Source organism: Canis lupus, chromosome 31, assembly GCF_011100685.1.
Source record: "Canis lupus familiaris isolate Mischka breed German Shepherd chromosome 31, alternate assembly UU_Cfam_GSD_1.0, whole genome shotgun sequence".
Lineage (NCBI taxonomy): Eukaryota > Metazoa > Chordata > Mammalia > Carnivora > Canidae > Canis > Canis lupus.
Window position 1 is genome coordinate 24,597,732 of NC_049252.1, and position 20,370 is coordinate 24,618,101.

General features: G+C 40.1%; 2 protein-coding genes across 3 annotated transcripts in view; one reads left to right on the forward strand and one right to left on the reverse strand.

The window, feature by feature from the left end:
• Nucleotides 1–821: 821 nt before the first annotated feature.
• On the reverse strand, nt 822–14,635 carry CCT8 (chaperonin containing TCP1 subunit 8). 2 transcript variants are annotated; one of them, XM_038581297.1, is made up of 16 exons: nt 14,470–14,635; nt 11,773–11,863; nt 11,067–11,146; nt 9,673–9,822; nt 9,037–9,217; nt 8,864–8,925; nt 7,630–7,767; nt 6,394–6,572; nt 5,528–5,594; nt 5,367–5,454; nt 5,169–5,284; nt 4,609–4,680; nt 4,370–4,534; nt 3,938–4,057; nt 1,372–1,476; nt 822–1,052 (listed from the first exon to the last, which is right to left on the reverse strand). In XM_038581297.1, exons 1-15 carry the CDS (start codon nt 14,527–14,529, stop codon nt 1,384–1,386), a joined length of 1,662 nt encoding a protein of 553 aa, XP_038437225.1. In that variant the 5' UTR covers nt 14,530–14,635; the 3' UTR covers nt 822–1,052; nt 1,372–1,383. The 2 variants fall into 2 exon arrangements, with proteins under 2 accessions (XP_038437225.1, XP_038437226.1); XM_038581298.1 differs by lacking the exon at nt 1,372–1,476.
• A 74-nt stretch (nt 14,636–14,709) lies between these two features.
• Nucleotides 14,710–20,370, forward strand: part of MAP3K7CL (MAP3K7 C-terminal like) — a 92,554-nt gene continuing 86,893 nt past the window's right edge. Inside the window, exon 1 of the mRNA XM_038581307.1 lies at nt 14,710–15,125. Within this exon, the coding sequence (XP_038437235.1) occupies nt 14,886–15,125 (240 nt within the window). The 5' untranslated portion in view covers nt 14,710–14,885. The remainder of the gene's footprint in view (nt 15,126–20,370) is intronic.

Genomic DNA, 20,370 nt, shown 5'->3' on the forward strand with positions numbered 1-20,370 from the left:
CTGAGACTTAAGTAATTTGGTATCAGGACCCATTAATGTGCTAGCATGCTAGAGAAAATGTCCTTCTACCCAAGCCTGCCAGCATTTCCAAGTTGCTTACTATCCTAAAAAGCCTTAAGGAATACCAAGCTTGTCTATAAACTTCATCACTCATAACCCTTGTTGACTTTATCTAAGATCCAGTCAGTCCTACTGCTTCCCCAATTCCTTTCAAATGCCAAAAATATAAATTTTAAGTATAAAATTTCAGTGTTAAAGACCTTATATGACCAATATGTATAGTAGCACATATTCCCATAAAACCAGTTAATCTTTCATGTTTTTTCAAAACTCCTTACTGATCTTAAAAAAAAATAAGATCTACTTTATAAAAACTGACTTTCTTAATTTATCTCCATTAGCAGATTATATATATTCAATTGTATTACAAGTATCTTTTATACTCTACTACTAGACTGTATTTTAAGTAAGCCATTCAACAAATCATTCATTGGTACTAAAACAAGTCCTCAAGTCTCAGAATTCCCAGAGCAGAGCTGTCAAAAAACTGGAATCCAGTCTGGGAGATAACAGACTTCCTGTAAAGGGACCCACTTGGTCTCCATTACCACTACTTTACTCTGCTATTTCCTTACAGAAAGCAGCCACAGACCATACGTCAGTACATGAGCGTGGCTGTGTTCCAAACGTCAGCAGGCCAGGTATATGCTGGAACTGGCCCCTAATTACTTAAGTGGCTTGCCCGATGTCCCCCCGCTAATTTCATTACCAGGGCTGAGACAGAGAATTTACATAGAAGAACAGTGCTCATCAGACAATGAGGCTTTGACAGCAACAACGTTTATTTTATCATCCAGCTGAGGATATAAACACAAAACACTTCTTCTTAACTTAAGTAAAATATGAAAACATCAGGCAATTCCTAGACTACTACTACAAATGTAGTCTTCACCTACAGTAAAAAACTAAGCCAGTCAATCATTTTGGTCTTCATCCCAGTCTTTCTTCCCACTTGGAGGTTTGGGCCCACCAGCTGGTTTTGCCATGATGATCTGAGAAAATAAAAACCACAAGCACATACTTAGGAACTCTACCTTTAAAATGAAGAGAAAGAATCTTTTTCTATTAGACTGATTCAAGATGAAGCAGTCCTCTCAGTAACAGCAGTCTTACATACGGCACACGAGACACTACCCACAAAGCTGTTAGCTTCCCGCAATGCTTTGCCGGCTTCTGTGGACCTTAACAGCAACAAAACCCACACATGTTAGTGAAGGGCATCCCAACACATGCACTTCAGTAACTCAATAACCCTATGAGCCAAATGTGAAAAATACCTGCATGCATTACTAGTATAAATCAGTTTGGCACCTGATTTGCTATTTATATACGGAGTTCGTCTTGCCAATCATCTTTATCCCAGTTTCCTTGTGGTTTAGGAGCTTTAGGTCCACCTGCCAGTTTTGCCATTATAATCTAAAGTGGTTGGTACATAAATATAGATATATACAAAAGTTCAAGACTGAAATTTCCTGGTATCTGTAAATGAAAACCATTCAAGTGGCGGGAAATGTGTATTCATAATTACCGAAATATGTAACCTAAAAGAACATACAGCAGCCCCTAATTTATCTAGAATGCCTTAAGTTTGTTCCAAGTAGAACCATCTAGCATTTTTAAAGGATTTTTTGGGAGAAAAAAATAGTGGCAGCTTTGGGCTCAAATAAAATTGGGACAAACTAAATTAAATTAGCTGGCTTTCCTCAAAGCAGAACTCTCAGACTCTAATGTACATTCTCAATCTCAAAACTGAAAATAACTATTCGTTGCTTAACCAAATTTAGAGGACTAAGATCTATACAACATCAAGGGGTCTGGCTTGTGTCTCCAGCAACACAGATTATAAAACATCTTCACTACCACCTCTAATAGATTCAACGACCCTTTTCAGAAGCTTCTATAGGAAATCTAACTTGAAATATTTCACGTAACATTTTATTAATTGAGGTTAAGGTCAGACTGAATTAAAGGGATTAGGAACAGTTTTAGAACCAAGAACAGTTCTTGGGCCTCCTTTCAGAATTTCTGATTCAGTGGGTCTGCTGGGGCCCTGAGATTTTATTTGTATTTTTAGCAAATTCTTACATGATCTTGATGCTGTTGATTTGAGGACTATAATTTCAGAACTAGTCAAACATTTGAGCAAAGATGAACCCCAGGTCTACATTATTCAACACTTAAAACTTGGTTTCTAAGTCCCGCTCCCGAACACATACTATACAAAATTAGTCATAACTATCTTGAAAAGTACAAGTTCATTATAGTAAACTGGTTACTGGTAGTCCGGTGGGTTCTTCACATACATAATTTAGGAACGGCCACAGACGCACAATGAACAACCCGCGCTCTACCATGAAACAAAACAAAGGCTTCCCAGTTTAAAACCCAAAATTGAGAAGTGCCTTTGTCTCACTTGGATAACAGACATTCAAAAAGTTCCTCAGTTAAGGAACTTCCACCATTAGAATTCCAGTTTACCCCATGCTTCCATGTACTTAGTAGCTTCTCCTGTCCCCTATTTTTATTCTCCCTTATGCTTAGCCACATGCTAACTTTTATTTTAGAACAGCCATTTTCTTAGGCCTGTGTTATCACTGTTACTCCAAAACCATCTTTTTCTACTGGAAACTACCTAATACACTGAGAGAAAAACACCCTATTAATAATATATCCAGGACATGAACATCCAATTTATTTCCAGTGAGTTGAGACTGGATATTCAGTTCTACTTTTTGGTCCTCTCAAGGACCAAAATTAAGAAAAAAGGTCTTCCTTTCACTGAGGCAGAAGGTTTTACTACAATCAACTGGTCCTTGTTATGCTTAGAATAAGTCTTAATTTCCTTTCCATGAATTTTTACTTCTAACTTGCTTCTCCCAAGATTAATTTGGCATGGTTTTTACCTAATGGATTTATAACCATGCCCCTTGTGATTACAATTTTCTATTACGTGCTTATACATAACTCACTGCTTAACCATCAGTTTTAGAATTCTGTAGGAAAATGGATTTCACTGCTTACTAGAAAACTTTTGCAAGAAAAACACCTTTTGAGAATTTAGGCTTCTATCTGAACCTAGAATAGTCTTGACTACTCTCCTCTTTGCCTACAGTCTCCTTCCCACCATCCCCTGCAAAAAAGAAATGGCAAAAATATTATGACTTTTAACACTTTTAGTTCCTCAAGATGTAATTTGTCACAGCAGAAAGAATTTTATGCACCTAGGATCCATCCTCTCCATGAACAACTAGAGGTTTCGTTTTCCTTAAGTTGGTGGCATATGCATACTTCTGAGCTTTATGGGTCTTCCACATTAGGACGCAGTGGACCCCTTCTCCATGTTATTTGTATAAAGGGGTTCCTTAGGCTAAAAAATGTCTGAAAACTATGAACTTAAACTTGTTTTACCCATTCCAGTTTAAAAATGGCAAAGGTCTCTTTCACTGGAGAAATAATTTATTCTAGCTGAAATATACGAAGTACAATTTAAAACTGTAACAGAAAAAAACCCACACTTTTTTTTGGGGGGGGGGGGCACCTTAACATTTTTAAAATGAAAAACTGGGCAGCCCGGGTGGCTCAGCGGTTTATCGCCGGCCTTCAGCCCAGGGCGTGATCCTGGGGACCTGGGATCGAGTCCCACCTCAGGCTCCCTGCAAGGAGCCTGCTTCTCCCTCTGCCTCTGCCTCTGCCTCTGTGTGTGTGTGTGTGTGTGTGTGTGTGTGTGTGTGTCATGAATAAATAATATCTTAAAATAAAATAAAATGAAAAATAAAAGAATATACCTCTGGCTAGAATAATCAGTTCCATGAAAAAAGACTACTGAACCATGTAAAAATTAGTACTTTTAAAGATCAAAAATTCACTTGTCACTCACCTGATCCACTCTAAGGACAGTGATGGCAGCATTCGTAGCCAGCTTGATAGCCCAGTATTTTCCCAAGTAAGTGTCTAGAATACCAGCTTCCAACATGTCCTTTACAGCAGGAACTTCAGCCTGTTAGCACAAAAACAATTTTCATTCTTTCACTTTAAATCGTGTAATGTGAAAATGTTTAGCTCAGCAGTAAAAACACAGCTCCTTACATAGGAAGTTGCCAGGTAAAAGTACCCCCCCATACACTATAGAACAAAGGCTCTTTAAAGGAAAACAGTATCCGACAAACTCTGTCAAAGCTTATTGTTATGAAAATCATTTGCTTACAAATCAGAACATTTTCTGACTTTGCCTTGAAATTTACTAGTTCCATCCTATGTTTTATGTTCACAAACTAAGTTCATAGTGTTTTTTTTTCTTCTCCCCAAATACCTCAATATCTAATCCAACGTTCTTATTTCCTTCTTGATGTACTGCATAGAGTTTAGAGATTACTTCATTGGCCTTAACTCCAGAGTTTTCTGCCAGTGCCCGGGGAATAGCTTCGAATGCCTCAGCAAACTTCTTTATGGCATACTGTTCAAGTCCAGGACGTGTCTAAAACAAAAATGTGCTTAGCAATGTATTTTATTCAAGGAACACAATGAAAGTTTATACAGAGGAAGCTATACCTCTCCGTATGATGTGATCTGTTTGGCTAACTCAATTTCTGTTGCTCCACCTCCAGGAACAAGACGTTTATCCTAAAATATAGAGTAAAGGAAATTATTTTTTATTAAGAATCAATTCATAAGTTTTCTAATCTTCTCCAATTCTGTAGTCCACCAGACTAAAGCTTTTAAACAGGCATTGTTTCCCAAGTCCTAATTACAAATTTTTAACAATGGAGTGATCTGGGTATATTGTGTCTGGTATATGAAAAGGAAGAACCAAAGTTAAGAATGGAAACAGCACATAATACCTCCCCCTGCATTTCCACAGACACGGCACTAAAAATAATGCTTAAGCAACTAAAGGTACATTTAAAATCAAAACCAACCCAGTTAAGATCAAAAGCCTTGTTTTGCTATTTCTTTGCATAATCATCTTAGAAAACTATCATACTCATCAACAATGGACACTTCAGTCTTAAGTAAAAAAGGTACTTCGCTTTTACAGAAATCATTTATTTTGAAGTTGTCTGCCAACTGTTTGAAGCCTTACAAATTACTATATTATTGCTAATACTGACCCTTGTGAGAACTTTGAAGGTATTAACACCATCATCTATTGCCCTTTCTATATCATCCATCAGATTGTCTGTAGAGCCTCGAAGCACTATGGTAGAAATGGCACCATCTTCCTTTTCTGTTAAAAAATTTAAATGTATTAATATGAGCAAATGAACATCCCACACTTAACATAAACATACTTGACCATTTCTACATACCATGCTTAAAAACCACCACCTGTGTGTCTCCAACTTCTGAGAGGTAAACACTGTCACAATGTCCCATTTCCTCAAGGACTGGAGGAGTCTAAAACAAAATGACTGTTGTAATAAAAATAATTCAAAAGGCTCAACTACATTTTAATGTCCAAAATACATACCAATCTAGGAAGAGCTGTAGCACCAACTGTTTTACATAGCCTTCTGAGATCCCATTTTGAATTCAACCTTTAAAAAAACCCAAAGACCTTAAAATAGAAGTTTTAATTCCATCAAATAACATAATCAAATGCAGAGATGAGAGGGGAAACTCTGCACTGGTTCCCAAATGACATTCTTTGGATTCTGAATTTAAGCTCCAAATAGATCTGGACTGCACAGTGCAATCCAGACACAGGTGTACATGGCATTAGTCCAGAATTGGGGGAGTTCAAGTCTCACTAGAAAGTCACATATTATAGTTCTAAAACACTAAGACACGCCTAGAATATAGAAAACTTTTCCTTTACTCTGGGTGATCGCATGAGCCCCAAGGAAGAGAAGGGATTTACATTGCTTATTCGGTCAGGTGGTGAGAAGGATGGGAATGGGTACATAAGCTGTCCCCTGTGCCCCATAAATGGGTTCATGGATTAGAAGTTACATTCTAGATCCCACACTCTGATAGTGTGTACCAGGCTTGAGTCTGGTCTCTTAAGCTGTTTTTGCCTGAATGCTTTTCTCTCTCCCTCTTCAAATAATACCTGTCGATTGCTCCTTCAGCTCTCAGTATAAATGGACTTTTTCTTACAAGGGTTTCCTGTCCCTCTAGTTCAAGTTAAGTCCTGCTATTATTTGACCCAATATCTTCTACTTGCCCTTTTTAAACAGTCATGAAGTGTGTGTCTCTCATGAATAAATTTTTTTAAAAATTAAAAAAAAAAAAATAAATAAATAAACAGTCATGAATTCATGGTGTATTGAAGGTGTTTGGGGTTTCACCAGCAAAGGCAATTTCCAATACATGTTCATAGAACGCAGCTCTTACCTCACCAACATGATATTGTACTTGTTTGCATAATGAAGAGCCATGTCCGCCACTTTGCCACCCGTTACTATGACATTTGCACCGGTATCAGCTATAGCTTTGACTTGGGAATCCATGAGATTTTCTTCTCCCTTACTAAAATTCATCAATTCTTCAGCGGTTTTTATTAATACTGTTCCCTAGCAAAATAAGCAAACATGCTCTTTAGAACCATTTTACTACTGTGGTGTTTGAAGTCACAGGTAATATTTTACTGAAGAAATAAAGATTTGGCAGAAAATGTGAAAATAATTATATACGCATTATGAAACAATACAAAATAGTATGAAACTAAAAACTCAACTTATTGCTAGACTCCCCTCACACTCCCAAAACTGATGCATTTTCATCTTTGACATGCACTTTGTTGGAAAAGTTGGAGAAATGCTGCTATTTTTTAGATATGCCGGGCAGGCGCCCCGTCATGTGTCTTTTGCTTTTAGTGTACCAAAACTACTCTGTTGTGGTTCCCAAGAATGTTTCTAGAATGTGTACTAAAGGACTCCCCCTGGCCCATCTACAACCTGTGACACTTTTAAGATTTTATTTATTTGACAGAGAGCATGAGCACAAGCAGGCGGAGTGGCAGGCAGAGGGAGAGGGAGGCAGACTCCCTGCTGAGCAGGGAGCCTAATGTGGGGTTTGATCCCAGGATCTTGAGATTATGACCTGAGCAGAAGGCTGTCACTTAACTGACTGAGCCACCCAGGTGCCCCTCTGTGAGACTTTTAAACCATCAACTCAGATTTTAAGAATTCTAGGGACAAAGACAGAAATAACCTGTAAACAAGAACTTCAAATGACCTAACATGAATTTTTAGAAACAAATCAATCATTTTTAAATTCTATTAGCATGTTTTTGTTTCAGGATGCTACAGGACCTCAATTTTCAAATATATGATGAGGAGCACCTCAGTTCTTGCACTTGGTGAGTATTTTGCTGAACATGTTAAGAGCTACTGGGAATCGGGAGCTGAATATCAGAGCACAAACCACACTGCCGCCACCTCCCATTTTAAAGGTAGCATAAGTAGGGATCCAAAAAAGAATAGGAATTTGATTTTAAGAAACAGACACAATTCTGTAATCTTTAGTTATTATAAAACAAAGCAATCTCTTCACAAAGAATCATACAACACTCTAAAAAGGCAACCTCAAATTTTTACCTTTAACTTCAAGGTTTTGAAGTCTACATACCTTAGTTTCAGTGATCATGCCATCAAAAGGACAGGAGTACACCGCTATTTTTGCATTTTTGACAGATGTTACATCACCTTCGGTTTCCTTCTTAAAAACCATGCCATGTAATACAGAAGAGGAATAGATGCCAGAGCCCTGAGGAAATACGAAAATCATTAATATCTCATGAAAATAGTATTAGGGCTCAGTTGCTGATTTTGTGTATACCAAAAAGACCCTTTTCCAAATAAAGTTAATATACCAAGGGACAGACTCCTGGGAATAAGGAGTGGGGTAGTGGATGTAAAACACACCAGTCTGCTTGAGGTAGAAATCACTGAGAATGAGCTGCTGTTATTGGGGGGGGGGGGGGGGGGGGGGGGGCAGGGCTTCAGTGCACAGGGAGCAAGTGAAGACAGAAAATAAGGGCTCTAAGCCACTCACTCCCTCACCAACAGCAGCAAGCACAGCTGTTAGTACGGGGGGTAGAACAAAGCAAAGTTTCTGATCTTGCAAGCTTACAATTTATGGGGGAGGAGGGAGCACGACATGGAGACAGAAAACGCACAGCATCTATAGAAGTACATACAGCAGGTATATTTATACATCTATACAAATACACACAGCAGGTATGTTTACATAAGCTAAACTCAACTGCAATTTTAAGTCTTGCTATAGGAAACACAGCATTTTTATTTATTTTTTTTAAAGATTTTATTTATTCATGAGACACAGAGAGGGAGAGGCAGAGACACAGAGAGAGAAGCAGGCTCCATGCGGGAAGCCCAATGTGGGACTTGATTCCAGGACCCCAGGGTCACGCCCTGAGCCACCTAGGCATCCCGAAACACAGCATTAAAAAAAAAATACTCTTATTTCAATACTAACATTAAGATGTGAATTCTATTATTGTAGAGCAACAGAACTTTATCTCATTTAAAACTGGCTTCTAAGTTTGTTTTAATTTAGCACATATGAAGAATGCAAGACTTATAATTTCCTTCACACACTACTCTCAACCTTCAAGTTGTCACGGAACAATGAGGACTTTATGAGGAGATAACAGATCAACAGTCTTTAATAAAATTTAACCAACTAATATCAAAATGTTACAAATGATACCTCAAAAGGCACAAAGTTCTAAATGTTCAAAACCTGGGGTAAACTAGGTTTAGGTGAACACCAACATTTTTTCTTTTTGTAAAATATAATTGACCTATTTAGACAACACTGACGCATTTTCTCAACTTACCAAAATCTTACAAACTCTGATGTTATCAACATTGAAATGGCCGGAATCAGGAAAAATAGACACTGTTAAGAAAATGAAACCTATCAGAGAATATATTGGGACAACAGAGCAAACATCTTAAGTCTCATTACGACATTTTTATTTTGGAGCTTTTCATCTACTGATATACTCACCACATGCCTGAGCAATAAGCTTGGCCAGAAACACTTCATTACCATACTGTTTACTCATTATGGAGGTGTGAAGCAGTGTAGACACTTCATCAACATCTCGAAGGTTTTTAGCAGAACAACATACTAAATCAGGAAGAATCTCATGGGCTTTTTTGCAGGCTATTTCATAACCTTCTATGACCTTAAATAGAAACAGCAAAAATATTTTTTCAAGACATAACTTTGACATGACTTAAAAAAAAAACAAACTATTTTGGCAACCCTAAGAATATGGGTATTTGTTTTCCACATAAAACGAGAAAGTATACTTTCAGAACAGCAATCATGGCACAGCCCACTAATCAAGAATGCAGGTTTTTATGATGGCCTGAATTTGAATGCTAATGTCACTTGTTAGCTACAAGATTGTAAGATTTTTCTGTTTCCCTTTCCTCATCCAAAATAAAACAATTTTAATAGGCCATATTCAGGGGGTTCTTGTAAGGATAGAGTAAGATACTGCATATAAGGCACATGTACAATAACTGGCACAGAGTAAACTGCTCAACGTTAACTATTCCTACAATGATGATTCCTACAGCACCTGTATAAATAGGCACAAGTTAAACAGGAGTACATTATAAAATGAACACTTGCCTCTGAAACGGACAGGCCAATTCTCAAAAGCTCTTCGGCTAGTTCCAGAAGGGCTCCAGCAAATACCAGGACAAAGTTGGTGCCATCTCCAACCTCTTGCTCTTGCATGTGAGAGGCCATTACAATCATTTTTGCAGCAGGATGCTGTACCTGGTAGAAGGAATTTGAATTTAAATATCAAAACATTTGATACTTAAAGCAACATGAAGTTTTTCATATTCATTTCTTCTTAAATCAACAGACTCCAATCTCCCTGTGGGCTAGGTAACTCCATTCAATCACGATGCTACATATTAATTGTAGTGTGGTCACAAGAAAACAATCCAAATCCCTCTATGATCATCAGCACAGATGCATCAATACAAATGAAAATCTAAAACTGCATCTTTTTTTGATGGTCAGTCATCCACTACGTACATCTCTGCATATAAAGTTCAGAAATTTATTATATGCAAAAATAAAGATTTATTTGAAAGAGAGAGCATGAATGTGTGTGCATACATGAGTGGGGGGAGAGGGACAGAATCCTAAGCAGACAACCCACTGAGCTGGGAGCCCAATCCCATGACCGAGCCGAAATCAAGAGCTGTATGCTTAACCAACTGATCCACCCAGGCACCCTGTTGCTATGGTTTTATTAAAGTAATATTCCCATATTCCCTGAATAACCTCCGATCATCAGTGTCCAACATTAACACTCACAATGACTAGTCCTTCCAGAAACATCTTGTGGAATTAAATTTGTTCACATTTTAAAAAAATACATTGTTATTTAGATAATCAGAGACATGTTAATGTATCTACAGTTTCACTTGAAAAAATTAAGCTCTGATGCTTTAAGAGCTAAGTTCAGGAAAATTCCTTGAAGTTGAAAGTATCTTTCAGCTACAGAGCAGTCAGATGAGGAATGGCTCTCAGATGTTCAGGTGCCAGACCTTTCTCACAACCTTACCAGTAGTTATCTGTTCTAGACTCTTTAACATCAAAACTGCAGGTGAACAAAGCAAAATGCCACCAACTATTTTCACAAAGCCGAAGAAATAGTTTGTATTTTTTTTAAACCACTGTCTTAAATATCAGCTACTTCTGCATTATGGAATTATTCACTTCAGTGTCCTACTCTATAGAACGAGACAACATACTCAATTTGATATAATGAGCAAATGTACTTTTATCACAACCAATCTCTCCATAAATTAATAACTTGGGAGGCTTTCAGATCTAAGTGGTAAGATGTTAAAATTAAAGACTCCATAATTAGGGAAATCTGTATAATAAATATTCAAGTTGAGGGGGGAAAAGTGCCTCATTATCCTAAGAGGTTTCTTCTATGTTAATATATACTTAATTTTTGACATCACCAAAACATTTCTTGCTTCGAAGAAATAACTTACTTCTAGTTCTCTTAAAATAGTGGCTGCATCGTTTGTCACAAACAACTTCTCTAGGTGGTTGATAACCATTTTGTTCATTCCTTAAAGAAAAAAAAAAAAAGGCAGAACAAAGAATCCATTATCACTCAAATCTTTCTCCAAACAACCCAAAAACCTAGTCAAGAAACAGAAGTTTGTATCTAGTTCTTAAAATAACCTTGTAAATATTCAAAACATATTACTTACTCTTTAAAACTACATTAGCCTAAATGCACCTACATATTATTCCTATCCTTTCTAATCTCCTAACATTTACTAAGAAGGATGTCCATCTTATTTTTGCTCAATAAATGTAAATTATGTTAACATGTAGAAAGAACAAAATAATCTACTTAAAAGTAGTTTTACTGCTTTCCATATATGCGTATCAATTAAATTCAGCTGATGGTAGTAGGGAAGAGAGAACTTTCTCCCTTATATTAAGTATCATTCCAAGGCACCAATATGAAAAAAAAGGTAATATTTTGATTCCTGTTTTTCTAGAGAGATCTGAGTTGTTGCTTAAAAACCGCTAACACTCCACTGATGGAAATGAACTATGAAATTACTTCCGTGTGATGGCTAAAAGTCCCAGTTTACGTATATATAATAGTCTCAGAAAAGACTGAAGAAGCTAGTACATAAAATTCTAATAGTGTAGCTCTTAAAACATGAATTTGGAAATTACCATTTGGTCCATATGCTGTACGAGTTGTTTGGGCAAGCTCCTTGCAAGCCTGTATGTTCCTATACACAGCCTCTTCTAATCCGGAAAAATGCTGTAAAAAAACAAAACAAAAAAACAGAAACAAAACCTCTTCTGATTAGACAGAACGGTGGAACACAAGAATTTTCTTCATCTGTGAAATGGGGATAATAAGAATAGTACCTATAGGACTGTCCAAAGAATAATCAAGCAAGGTTTACGTGAGTTGAAACATGGTGCTTGATATCCATAAAGGATCCATAAATTTGCTCACTGGTTGAATAAAGTGACATTTTTAGGGACCACAGATACACACTTACACATCAAAACATAAAACCTGTCTTTTTTTTTTTTTTAATGTATTGAAAAGTGCAGGGAAGAATGCTGTGTGGTTCCTTAGCGAAAGCAAATGAAGGTATTTCAGGTAAAAATATCTTCTCAGAATTTATTATTACTTTTTGACTAAATTTGAAAATATGAAGTATGAATACTCCTTACTGGGTTAGGAACCTGAGCATTATAAAGCCAGCAGTTTTTGGTTTGTCGGCAATTTCCACTTAACATACCTGCCCCTAAATGTGTAGTATAGGGACTTCTGAATGCTTTTGTGAATTGCAACACAATTCCAATGTGTACACATTGAGAAATTGCTGATTTGCTCACAACATGAAAATTCTCAAACTTTACACTGGGACTTCTTTTAGAACTGGGATTTAGTTGTGGCCTCAGATGGGTTTCATGAGCCTCCTGTTTGTTCATGTGAACCATTTTTCTAGAGTTGCTATGCCCAGTACAGTAGTCACTAACCACATGTCACTATTTAAGTAATTAAAAGTCCAGTTTCTAAGTTGCACTAGTCACAGTTCAAGCGTCCAGTAGATACTGCATTAGACAGAACTGACACAGAACGTTCCCGTCATTATGGGTAGTTCTACGAGGCAGCTCTGTTCTGGAGCATAAAGTGTTGGTTTCATAATATGCATAAAAGGAAATATGATCTAAAAGGTTACTACTTTAGAAGCAGTGTCTTCAGAGTCCAGAGCTGAGCTCTTACAATAGCATTTAGTCTGATCTGGCTCACTGCTGGCTCCCCCCCAACCCACATTCTCTGAGGAACAGTCATGTGATCATAAATCAGATCCCATCAATGGTTTCCCATCACTCTTGGAATAAAATGTAAATCCTCAGGGCTATGCCGTCCTACCTGTCCTGGTTCTTACCGCAGCTCTCCTAGATCCATCTCTCACCATTCTTCTTTTCCCTTAATGAGGTTCAACCCCATCATCTTTCTGTTTTCTTTTAACAGGTCAAACTCACTTCATACTCAGGGCCTCTGTACCTAGTGGTTTCTCAGCCTGGAACGCTGCCCCATTTAATCCTGGCAGGTTCCCTCTGTCACCCAATACTCAGCCACCAGTTCTTTCTTGAACATCTTACTTAATTGTTCTATCTACCCCTGACCTTTCTTTTTTTGAGGGAGGCAGTCTTTCTTACTTCCTGCCATTCTCTACTACGGTACCTGCTTTCTATCTTTTTATTTTATTTTTTCTACAATACTCTTTATTTCCTTTATCATCATTTGAGATTATCCTTATTCGATCATCATTTCGGTCCCCCCAAAAAGAATAAAAACGATGAAAAATTCTCAGTCTGGCCTTTTATAATCAGTGTCATTATCAGCAAAGTTGTTTTACTAGTATTTACATTAATCCCTGATCTTTGATATACTCCTGTGGCCTCGAAAGTGTATTGTGCCAACAAGAACCTAGTTCCCTGACTCTGTTACTATAAACTGAACCACAGGTGATCTCAATTTCCTTAGTCTGGCATAGGAACTCGGGGGGACGAATGAAGGAACACCTCGACCTGAACACAACAGACGCGCTTATTACGAAGGTATTTCAAACAAATTAGGCTCCTGAAATGACGTTCATGAGCTGACCCACAAAATGAAGTAGTTTTAATTAGTCCAAGGTGCCCCTTTTACTTACAAAGTCAGATGGTTCCATCTTTTGCTCAAATCTTTATTTCTTTAAAATATTTTATGTATAATGAGGGACACACAGAGAGAGAGAGAGAGGCAGAGACACAGGCAGAGGGAGAAGCAGGCCCCACGCAGGGATCCCGACCTGGACTCGATCCGGGTCTCCAGGGTCACGCCCTGGGCTGGAGGCGGCGGTCTGCGCCACCCGGGGGTCGCCAAGCTCAGGTGTTTAGGCGGGGAAGGCAAGCCCCGAGGGCTGGCTTTAGCACCCCCAGCACTCGCTGGGCTGGGCAGTGCCGTTTCCCCCCGTAACGCACCGCCGCGACGCAACCCCGGGGCCCTCCCCTCCGGCCTCCTCCCGAGAACAGCTGCCGACGGCCGGCCCCGGCCCCGCCCCCTCTCCTCGCTCCCCGAACCGCGCCAACACGCTTCGCGGTTCCCCAGACTTCACCCTGCAACATCCCTGAGGGCTCAGGAGCCAAATGAGCTGCCTTCAGGGGTGCAGCTGCCGGGCTACGAGGCAAAGCACGCGAATCCCGCGGCCTCCCTCCTCTCCCTCCCTTTCTGGAATCTTCCTTCCCCCGACCGCTGCGCCCGGGGAGCACGCGCGGCCCGCAGGCAGGCCCCTCTCCTTCGCTCCGGCCGCCGCAGCCCTGCGCCAACCCTACGTCGCTTTCCCTTCCTCCACGCCTTACCTTCGCCCCCTCCTTGAGCATCTGGGCAAAGCCCGGGGCCTTGGGGACGTGAAGCGCCATGGCCCGTGCAGGCAGCCGCTCACGCGCTCGCTCGGAAGATCCCGGAGGCAGCGAGGGGCACGCAAAGCCTCCTGGGAACGCCGCGCGCCGCGCGCGACCTCTCGCGCTCCTCCCTTCCCTCCAACGGGGCCCGCCCCTTCCGCGGCCTCCTTGTTCCGAAGCCTCGCGAGAAAAAGCCGTCCCCGCCCGCCGCCAGAACTGACTTGACGAGCCTCGATCACGTCGATCGACGGGGCGGATCGCCGAGCGCGCCCCTCGGTCTTCGGGGGCTCGCTCCGAAGTGAACCCCTTTGTGGGGTCCGAGGTCGGGGCGTTTGCTTTCTGCCGTTCCTGACCTGCAGCCCACTCCTCTCCAGATGACTCGCACGGGATCTCCCAGCCCCAGCCACGGCATCGGGGCAGGTTGTGCATTTTTTTTGTTTTTTTTTTTTTCCTGCGAGGCTGAGCACCTGCGCTCCCGAGCGAGCATCTGCAGCGGCCGCTGGGATGCGCCGGCGCCGCGGGGATGCAGAGCGTCCGGGGGACCGACTACGCGCCGCCTGCTCGCCTGGGCCGGGCTCTGTGCTGTTCGCCTCCGTGCGGTATTGTCGCCAAGGGTCCGTAGCTAACTGTTGCGAATGGCAGCTTGTTCAAGATCACGTCCCACCCAGCCCCGGCTGATGACCAACCCCGAGGCCTTAGCCATTTACCTATATTCCTCTCTTCTGCTTCTTCCTGGAAATAGAAATCTTTTTTTTTTTTTTTTTTTAATGCTCCCGGAATCTTAAAGCCCGACCTATCTCCCCACATCAACATATGGCTGATTTCACGAAATGGGGATGGTAATATTTTTTAGGAGAATAGTTTTACTCTGTGGAAGGAATTCCACTCTTCTGGAAAATACAGACAAAGCAGAACGTTTTGGCTCGACTGCTGTTCTTTGACGAGGACACTTGACAATTGCTTATTATTATTATTAATTTTTTTTAATTGGGACCGATTTGCTGCGCCCGAAGGAATAATCAGATAGGTCAAGTGTATCATCAGTTACAACTTCTTCTTCTTTTTTTTTTTTTTTTAGTGTGACCTCTAATAAGCACTTGAAATACATAATTATTGAAATAATTTTTTTTTTTTTTTTTTTTTGCCACATCAAGCCAGATGATATGTGTGAACCGCTTGTTGGGAAACATTGTAAGAGATGAAGGGTTCTCAAAGTGTGGGCCGGGGGCCTTGGAGGCTCATCAAAACCTTAAGGTCAAGGTCCATCAGGACAAAACTATTTTTATAAGAAGAAGACATTTAATTTCCCCTTCTTTGATTGGGGGGTTTTTCCAGAGATTCATGATGTGTGTGATTAAAGCAATTTGAATGCAAAGGGCATGAGAAGCCTGTCTTTTTATTAAGGCAAATATAAAAGGTTTACAAAAATGTAAAACAATGCTACTCCTCATTTGGCTTTGAAAAACAGTTTTTATTTATTTATTAATTTTTATTTATTTATGATAGTCACAGAGAGAGAGGCGCAGAGACACAGGCAGAGGGAGAAGCAGGCTCCATACACCAGGAACCTGATGTGGGATTCGATCCCGGGTCTCCAGGATCGCGCCCTGGGCCAAAGGCAGGCGCCAAACCGCTGCGCCACCCAGGGATCCCTGAAAAACAGTTTTTAAAAGATAATCTATATATTTTAGAGAGAGAGAGAGAGAGCATGCACTAGTGGGGGGAAAGGCAGACGGAAAGGGAGAAGGAGAAGGAGCGAAGCCGACTCCCTCCCTAGGGGGGAGCCCAAAGGGGACACGTAGGGGAGGCTCCATCCCACCACCCTGAGATCATGAACCCAGTTGATATCAAGAGTCAAATGCCCTACCCACTGAGCTACTCAGGTGCTCCAGTAGAGTCATTTTTAATAAAAATGTGTAGGTTAATGTAATGGATTTATTCCTGTTATTTTAAAATGCTAAAGAAGTCATCAGCTTTAATTTATAATACAACAAATAGTGATAGCTATAACCTACATAAACAAAAGCTCTTTGAGAACCTCAATGATTTTTAAGAGTAAAGGGATCCCGAGCCTGAAAAGTTAGAGAACTATTACAATAGATCAGTCCTGCGTAACAGAACAGCTCGACATTTTCTTATGGACTGGCTAAGAAAGAGATAAAAAGTTTTATTCATCTGACTCAGGGCATTACGGATAAACATAACCAATACAAAATAGAACTGAAAGAGGTTAAAAATGACACTTGATGACATTTCATTAAAAATAACCCAAAAAAAAAAAATAACCAAGGAATCAAATTTGATAAGGACCATGGAAAATTAAACTTGAGGACAATTATTGATGAATCAAGTTTTCATGGAAAGTTTATAATAAGAAATCAATCTCACATTAACTTAGTAAATTGAAAAGGAAGTGGAAAGAGTTGAAATCAATTAAAATCTTCTGTATGGTAATTTACCAAAGAATTAAATTGATTTAATTGCTAAGAAAAATACTTTTTAGATGAAAATTCATTGATTTTGTATTGTTTGGGTTAAATTGTGTATTCATCATTATGGATCAAAATGTCGAGAGTAAAATTTCAGCTGGATCCAAATAGTAGGTCAATAGTCCTCACTTGGAATAGAAAATAACATAAATTCTTAATGTGGCTTCAGGGTCTAGGTCCTGGTCCCTGGTTGGCTCACATGTGTCTTCTCCCTCTTGGCCTCCTTCTCTTCTGGCCACAACAGTAGTTCATTTGTCTGCTTTACCTCTTTTGCCTCAGGATATTAGCCTCTGCTGTTCTCTCTACCTAGAATGGTCTTCTCCATTTTGGCTGAGTTAAGTTTTTTTTTTTTTTAAGATTTTATTTATTTATTCATTCATGAGAGACACAGAGAGAGGCAGAGACATAGACAGAGGAACTCCCTGCAGGGAGCCTGATGTGGGACTCAATCCCAGAACCCCTGGGGATCACGACATAAGCCAAAGGATAGATGCTCAACCACTGAGCCACCCAGGTGCCCTTGGCTGAATTAATTCCACTTCAGTAAACATTTTCATTAGAAAGCATTCCATGGGGACACCTGGGTGGCTAAGAGACTAAGCATCTGCCTTCAGCTCAAGTCCTGATCCCAAGGTCCTGGGACCCAGTCCTGCATAGGGCTCCTTCCTCTTCAAGGAGCCTCCTCCCTCTGCCTCTGCCTCTGCCTCTCTCTGTCTCTCATGAGTAAATAAGTAAAATCTTTAAAAAAAAAAAAAAAAAAGGCTTCGATGAGGCTCAAGACTTTTCCCTTTGGTTATTTTAATAGCTTCTGTGTCTCCCCTTCATAGCACTTACCACAATTATAATGACAATATTAGTTATAATCTTTCCTAACCAATAGGTAGGTGGCTGCTGTATCACTAGCACCTGTTACTGGGTGTGGAGAGACCTAGTAGTTAACCAAATGAGTGTCCAGAATAGGAGACCAAGGAATTGGGACATGAGGTGTCTATTTGTCCCATCTAGACATCTGTGCTATAAAGCCAGAGAACAAAAGAAAGCAATCAAAAGAGTGTTCCCAGGAGCTTGCAAAAGGCCAAGGAGACTGTACGTTTCTGCTACTTTGATTTAGGAACCCAGGTCCCTCATGTTAGGTGCCAACTGAAAACATGGCTTCTAGCATTGAAAGGCCTTGAGGACAGGGGGTGCTTCCCCCTCAACTCCCCACTCAGAAGGAATTCCACTCTTGGCTGGGGGATGTCTAAGCCAATTCAGAATTTTGATAAGGACTCAGCTCACCAATTGTTTCCTGTGATTGTTTCTATTTTTTTCTCTTTGGTTGCCTAAAGGTTTAACCTCTGTGCTTCAGAATTGTTTTAACATTTTTGCCTTATCTGTGTGTTTTAAGTTTTTTGTATTCTTATTTATTTTTACTGATTCTTGTTGGATTATTAATCTTCTGGCTTTTCTTCTACCCCCTCCACCTATTTGTATTATTTACATCATGTTACAGTATCTTATTTTTCACTCTTTTCCATTAAAATTTAATTCTTTTTATTTGATTTTGGATTTTTAAAAAAGATTTTATTTATTTGAGAGAGAGAGAGAAAATGAGCACGTGGAAGGGTTAGGGAGAGGGAGAGAAAATCTCAAAAAAAAAAACAAAAACAAAAAAAACTCTGTGCTGAGCACAGAGCCTGATACACGGGACTTGATCTCGGACCTGAGATCATGACCTGAGTGGAAATCAGGAGTCTGACCACCTGGGCACCCCTGGTCTTGGATTTTATGACTCATTTTGTTTTGGCTTATTTTACCTCAAATCTTTTTGGTTAAAATTTCTTGATTTTCCTTTATAAATTTAAATGTGTTTTTCTCTTTTAATAAAATTTTTTCGGGCTTAGGGGAAACTTGTATTCCCTCTCCGTTTTGGAAACAATTCCATGGGAGTCAGGAAGCTGGGATTCAGAGTATCACTGGACTTTGGAGGATATGGCCTAACGTGAAAGCCCAGACATGCTTGTCCATGATTGCTGTTTTGCACTGAATTGCAGTGAAGAAGCAAAAAGAGGGTGAGGACTTTAATGGGTAATTACATGCAATCAAGAAAGGTGGTCGCATGTCAGTCACACAGCAAACCAGATCAATCAGAGGGAGTTAGGAGTAAAGCAGCAGACTTATGGGACTGGGGAAAACCTGGGGAATGCAAAGAAGCATCCTCCTCCCCATACATTACTTTATGCCAATCTCCCTCTAAACCACCTAACCTAACCTAACCATTCCTAACCTTTTATCTATGGAGTGGGGGTGAGGTTGCAGGAGACTGAGCCTCAGACTACCATGTCAATCCCACAGCTTTACCAGTTTCTATCAAGCACATATGAGGTAAGGGAAGGTCAAGGCCAAGTCCTGACTGATTTGGATGATAAAGATACAAGGAGCCATTTTTAGAATTAATTTCTTACTGACATTGACAATGAAAAGATTAGCCAAACGTGCCAGCTTCTCAGGGTCATTGTCCCACATGTCAAAAAGAATGACACTGGGGCACCTGGATGGCTCAGTTGGTTAAGTGTCTTCCTTTGGCTCAGATCTTGGGGTCCTGAGATCAAGCCTGGCATCAGGCTCCCTGCTCAGTGGGGAGTCTACTTCTCCTTCTCCCTGTACCCCTCCCTGCCACGCTCTTTCTCAAATAAATAAATAAAATTAAAGAAAAAAAAAAAAAGAATGACACTGAAGCCAGAGGGACTGTCAGATTGCAATGCACACTGTGGGATACCAGGACTAACTGGTTTTATGTTCCACCCCTTTATTCCGCAGGAAGTAGAATAAGATGATCCATACCTCATCTGAACACTGGAGATGATTAGAAACTGTCTCATGATAGCTTCCCAGTAGGGATAGGGAGGTCCTGAATTTTATAGACCCAAGATGAAACTATTCCTGTCCAGGGTGCCACAGCAGCAAACTGAAATTGAAACTGATGACTTTTGTGTCTCTGGAAACACTCTTCTGACCAGAAATGCAGTATATCCAGCCAGCCAATCCCCAAATGCCAGGCCAACCCTGAGCCTTGTCACCCCAGACAAGGTTGACTATGTGTCCCCAGACAGTCAGAAATTTTCTATTTATGTTTTTCTTATTCTCTATCCCCTACAAGCCTTTTGCGTAGCACTTCATTTTGCAGTTCTCCAAAAGGTGACTGCTTCATGAAGCATTAATTGAAGTTTGTTTTTTATCACCTACATTGTCTCCTCTAATAACTTTTTTAACAGAGGTGAGAGAGAAAGGGCCTTGGAGAAACTTTTTGTAGGCCTCCCATCCTCTTGTATCCCATGAGGATCACAAGACATTCTACCAAGACTCTGATTCATTTGGGATTGCCTTTGCC

Excerpts from the sequence above, each read along its gene's own strand:
- CCT8 (XM_038581297.1), bottom strand. The coding sequence starts at position 14,529 with ATGGCGCTTCACGTCCCCAAGGCCCCGGGCTTTGCCCAGATGCTCAAG. Across the intron at positions 11,147-11,772 it reads TACAGCATATGGACCAAATG|GAATGAACAAAATGGTTATC; the intron begins GTAATTTCCAAA and ends TTTTTCTTTAAG. Across the intron at positions 9,823-11,066 it reads CTATTTTAAGAGAACTAGAA|GTACAGCATCCTGCTGCAAA; the intron begins GTAAGTTATTTC and ends TCCTTCTACCAG.